At 42.6% G+C, this 5,850-nt stretch overlaps 1 protein-coding gene across 1 annotated transcript; it reads right to left on the bottom strand.

The window, feature by feature from the left end:
- Nucleotides 1–1,794: 1,794 nt before the first annotated feature.
- On the bottom strand, nt 1,795–2,987 carry LOC113564604 (the record flags this gene model as incomplete). Its single annotated transcript, XM_026982824.1, has 4 exons — nt 2,969–2,987; nt 2,287–2,906; nt 2,112–2,226; nt 1,795–2,057 (listed from the first exon to the last, which is right to left on the bottom strand). Coding segments are annotated over exons 1-4 (1,017 nt in total), but the record flags the coding sequence as incomplete, so codon positions are not given.
- Nucleotides 2,988–5,850: the final 2,863 nt, after the last annotated feature.

Below are 5,850 nucleotides of genomic sequence, written 5' to 3'. Positions count from 1 at the left end.
TGTTGGCTCTTCTCTTCCGGGGGGATCAAGGCTGTCCCTTGTCCTGGAGTCACCTCGTCGTAAAGTGTGTTGGGCAGGCGTGGCTCCCGTCCTTGGAAAAGGAAGGCGGGGTTGAATCCAGTTGTGTCCGATACGCTGCTGTTGACAGCGAGCGAGATCTCTGGGAGTAGCTGGTCCCATGTGTTCTGCGGCGTGTCAACAAGATATTGCGCTATCATGGTCTTCACGGTTCGGTTTTGTGGGATTTTGTCGCGGCGTGTAAGGCGCGGTGTGCTGTAATTCCATTCCCACGGACTTGCAGAACGCCTCACAAGCGATACGGGGTCTCACAAAGTCCGCGCAGAGTATCTGAAAAGGCTCGTCCACCTGGCGGGTAAACATTCTTCGGCTGGTTTCTCCGGGCTTACCTTGTATCTCTGGCAGCTGAGACACCGTCGCACGTAGATCGCTACCTCCCGGAATAATCCGGGCCAGTAGTATTTCTAGGCAACCCTAGAAACATGCAAGCAAAACATGCTTGCGTACGCCCAGGTCTCTCCTGGTCGATTTTCCGCAGCATTTTATTAATCAACTTACAGGAGTTGTTCTTGACCAGTGCCTGTTGTACTGTGGCAAGCGATTGGCGTGACAGCGCGTCGGCGACCAGGTTCTGCGTCCCGCGTGGATACATTATGTCGTATTGGAATTTTTGGAATTTCAAGACCCACCAAGCTACCCTGCCCGTGGGGTTGTCTATAGAGTTTAGCCACTTGAGCGAGTGGTGGTTAGTGAGAACTTCGAATTTGTATCCCTCGAGGTAGCAGTGCATCTTGCGAACTGCCCAAACTATCGGCAGTTCTGTTCGCCAGTAGTCATCCGGCTATATTAGATAACTCGCTCCTGTTCCTCTGGGTCTGGGTGAGTACGGTCCCATTACCATAATCGCTAACGTCTGTCTGCAGTACAAATGTCTCCTTGAAGTCGGTGCTTCGGTGAGTAAACCCTTCTGGCTTGGAAGGCCTGTCCAGCTTTGTCGTCCATTGCCACCTACGATCTTTTTTGAGGAGGGCGGTCAGTGGCTCAACCACGTCGGCGAAGTTTGACACGAAACTCCGGTACCAAGACGCTATGCTGAGACAGCGGCGGAGCTCCTTAAGATTCGTCGGCGGCATCAGCTCCCATATGGCGCCGACCTTGTCGGGGTCGGTATGGATCCAAGCCTCGCTGATTACGTGTCCAAAAAAAGTGCATCGTACCCGCCAGCAAGGAAGAACCCGGACATCCAACGAGTTAGAACCGAGCCTAGCCAAAGTGGGTTGTATAAGACCCCAACATAAAAAGGGGAAACCCTGTACACTACAGTTCTGGGCGTGAATAAATTTGACGACGACATTCGGCAAGGAGAACAGGATGACAGGATGGGTGAAATACTTGATCATTGACTCTAATGCTGGAATAGGTGTTTGGTGGTCACGGGCCAAGAACTTCTCAGAATTTATCGCATCGACCATTTTGTACCAAACAACTATATGAAGAAGCGTGGCTAGACTATAAGAAACTTTAAACTCTTTCCAATGTACCTATTACAAAAACAAATATTCACGCTCGTTTACTCAAACTTCATTTTACAAAATCGGTCGGTTAGAATCAAGAAACTATTAATAAGCTATAATTATTATAAAAAACGTATATCAAGTTGCTCTGTTATAAAATATTTGTAAATATCAGCTCTACCAAAAAAATAAACGTAGCTATAGCAGACCCCAATATCCAGATAATTATAAATCCCGCAAAGTTTGACATTCCAAGCGTAACCGGACCAATATCTTTAATTCCAGTCATTGTATCTTGTACTTGTTGCTGTATCTTCAGATTTAAGTTATCAGCAACGACACGGTATTCCCAGTATTTATCGAAGCCAGAAGAATGCCAGCTATATATCAGAGTATTGAATTTTTCGAGGAGAGGCCAAATTCTGGGAACAAAAGCCACCGTATATTGAAAATAAAGATCGTCCTTCATTATAACTAACTGGCTAATCGCTTGAGGCCCCAAATAGTTCCCGATAGCAAAGTGACCTACAGATCAACAAAAATAAAATATAGGTTTTTATAACTAATACTTGTTATTACCGAATGGCAGACGCTCCACAGTAAATCCAATGCGTATATGCTGTTCTTGGGCTAAGCGTAGCAACTCATCGTCACTATAGATGTGGAAATTGTGCAATATATCTTTCACTAATGGCTTTTATAGAAATAAATTTATGCTACAAAAAGAATAGTGTTGTTTATAAAAAACACTTACCTCATCAGAAGCGCGTATGGCAGACACCCATGCCTCAGAGTTGGCCGCCCACTGTAATTGGTGCAATCGTAAACGCTGGACTGTGTCGGCTGCCTCGTCCAGGCTGGGAATTGTTAATATACTGGCAAGCCCGCCTCCATATATGCTGGTTATGATTAAATCATTAACAAAGCAGGCAAAGAGTAGTACACGAACTGTAAGTGAATATGCCTTGCTGTTTTCCGATTGCGATATGAAAAGTTTAAAGGTGGTAAATACTCCGAACCTTATGCAAGTCCACCAGCCCTCACGGTAACTAGGCACTACATACAGCGCTTGCTCACTTTTATATGCTAAAACCAATCCTACGGCTTCCATACATAGACATAATAGAATTGCGACCCATAAAATTTCTTTGAAAGGCTTTAAGGGAAGATACCAACTGGTCAGCCGCAAAGGCGCTGGTACAAGACATGTTATTCCAGAACGTACAAGATACATGGAGAGGTCTAAGTATTTGTAATCTTCGGACCACGAGTACATAGCTCCAATGCATATATCTGCTTTACGATTAATAAGCATACCAAGGGCACCATCTCCAGACAAGTTTGGATAAACTTTGCCCCAATCATCTGCGTCAGCTACGAAAATAAGAAAGAAGATTCCTTATAACTACTTAGACGAAAACGTAAATTGGGGCTACATATTTCAACATATGACATGACATCTAACACAAGAAAGAAAGCTACCTTTGCGTCTAAAACTGTGTTTTAATTATAAAATCTTTTTCTTTTGTTTTTTGCTTGTTTATTGTACATAGGTTTTTTTGGTTTCAGGGACCAATGCTATTCCCTTCTGGGATTATATTGGTCAAATAATATTAATATTTTATTCTCTCGCAAAAGGTATTAAAAGTTGTCAGTCAAAAAGATGTAGATTTGAAATGTGCATTGAGTTCGAGGTAGAAAATCATACGATCTTATCCCATGGATGCCTTGAAGCAATTAGCTTAAAATAAAACAAGAGAGATTGCTATAGTCGAGTTCGCCGACTATCAACATTTTCTGGAATATCGGTAGAAATTGGGGGAAATAAATTATAAAATCATAATCATAAAATCATAATCATTATCAATCATAAGACATTGAAAATTCGCACATAAAACAAGCTAGAATCTAAAGCAGGTGAGGGCGACAACCATTTCGTTGAGTCATACGGAATGCAACCAAGAAAATGCAGTTCGTCAATAAACGAGTGTCTGATGAACGGCCGCAATCGTTCACATTGAAATTTTTTCTTTTCTTTCCGGGAGGTGTCATTCTCGGGGGAAGACCGTTTTAAGAGACAAGGGATTTCCGTCCAAAAAAGAAAGTCGTGATTTCGTAGTCATGAAGTCCGGAGAGGACATCGTCGCTCCAATCATGTACAAAATTCCGGCATTCCTCAGTCCTGGGAATGATAAGCGGTAGGCAAAAGGACACCTCGTAAAGAAACCAACAGAGAGGAAGTCAAGCGGGCGGCTTGCGAAGACCGACAATTCAGGGCAACATACAAGAAGCCTCAAGGAGTCCAAGACCTTCGACAATACAGCCAATGTGATCAACACCGTGGAAGTGATCGACCGCACAGACGAGATCCTAGGCGTACAGCATACCTTTGATTTCATCGCGGTATTGTTGTTGTTTTTGGTTATATTCAGATTAGTGAAGACCTACGAGCGGTCAGTGCAGCGGCGTTGTGACCATCACCATATATTGGAAAAGATTATGTCCAATTATGACCAAAAGGCGGAGTCCGCTTAGCATATATGAGCAGTGCAGTGGCAATAAAAATCTAATAAACTCGAATAGTTACGTCCGAGCATAAAACAGCCGGCAACAAAAAAGGAAACATACAAACAAAAATATTGAGCCTATGCATTTCGTTTACGAATGCCAGCAAAAACAAAATAACAACAATAACCTCCAAAAGAAGTGCGGGATTCAAGTAATTTGAGAATCAGATAGCGGCTGAATACACATATATATCTTGATGGGAAATCTTTACTGTAAAATTCACAATTGCTGATGTATGGCCTCAACACGCCTTACCACAATTTATAATGGTACACAAAGCAACCTTTAGCTATAGACTATAAGGTGCTTGTTTTATTTAAAACATAAAAGATTCTTTTGTATCTTTTTGCTTTTTATATTTATACTCTGTTCCTTACCTTTGGTAGGGGGAAACAAGAGTCAATTATTTTTGCTACCTTTAGCTGCAAGATTAACTTAGCAATGCTTAAAGGAGCTGGCCTTTCTCTGAATCCCTTACCATATAGGGGGAAACTGCAAAGTCGAATCCGGCTCGAAGGACCAAATGTAAAATCCCAAATGAGAAGACTTTACTCGTTGAGTTTTTGTAAGAAACTGGTTTTATTTGGAAATATCTTCGGTTTAAATAGGTGACATGAGAATCGCATCTTAGAGTAAATGGCCTACGCAGAGGCCTAAGTAGGTAGTCCCCGCCCTATCGAGGTCCCACGCTCCGGCACATCTGCCTATCTTGAGCGGCGAGGACCTTATCTGTGGTCTCCCACTAAGGGACTATTTTAGGAGGCGGGGAACGATCTCAAGTGACTGACTCAGGTAGTGTGCACTTAGATTACATGTTTTTGAGCACTGCACCCATGTCGCCTTAGATAAATCCTAAATATAAATTATCGCTCTCGATTCATTTACATAAGATATGAACGGAGCCCAAAATTGTAAGTCTTTAAATATATTCGTGTTCATGTGTGAACATTGCTTTGTGTACTTTTTATGTGTATTACATTTTTAATGTATGTTTAATCCCATCAGCATGCATGGCAACAACCAGGATCCAACGCGTCGAGATCTCATCGCTCCGGAAGTAAGTTTGACGGAACACAGTTCCCGTATTTTCTTTATATATTTTATATATATGTCGCATTACGAATGTATGTACGTACCACCGTACGTGTCTTTCACATTATGAACACTGCGCTTGCAAGACGCTGCTGCGCAATGAGTTTGTTATATTGTGAAATCATTCTTAGAATTTGACTACGACGCAGAATAAGACTGGCGCCAAAGTACCGAAACGAGTGAGGCGACGGTGTCGCAAAATGCGAGCAGTTGCATTCAGACGATTGCACACGCCGGTTGGAATTCGCTTCACTCGAAAAGTTTGTGTGTCAACATGGCAGATCATACACAAGAAAATAACAACACTGTGACATCAGAAGTGGGATCTGCTTTGCCTACAAATATCACCGATGCATACCTGGCAGCTTTACAAGTGCAAAACAACAACCTTTTGGAGATCATCAAAAATATGCAGACACCAAAGGCATCGGCAACTGATGAAGAGGGAAAACATATAACTCTCCCAAAATTTCATCCTGAGGGAGCTGGTGAAGATGCCTCAGCTTGGTGTACAATAGTGGATCTAATTTTTCCTGATAAAATGCCCGAAGGTAGCAGCCTGATGATAACTTTAAGTAAGGCGCCAGAGGGAAGTGCATCGAAATGGCTGTCCCAAATATGCTTTGCTGGCATAACATGGCCACAATTTAAGGAACTC

This window comes from Drosophila erecta, unplaced genomic scaffold, assembly GCF_003286155.1.
Source record: "Drosophila erecta strain 14021-0224.00,06,07 unplaced genomic scaffold, DereRS2 tig00000219-arrow-pilon, whole genome shotgun sequence".
Lineage (NCBI taxonomy): Eukaryota > Metazoa > Arthropoda > Insecta > Diptera > Drosophilidae > Drosophila > Drosophila erecta.
Note: the sequence above shows the minus strand (reverse complement) of the source record. Positions and strands in the feature narration are given on the sequence as shown.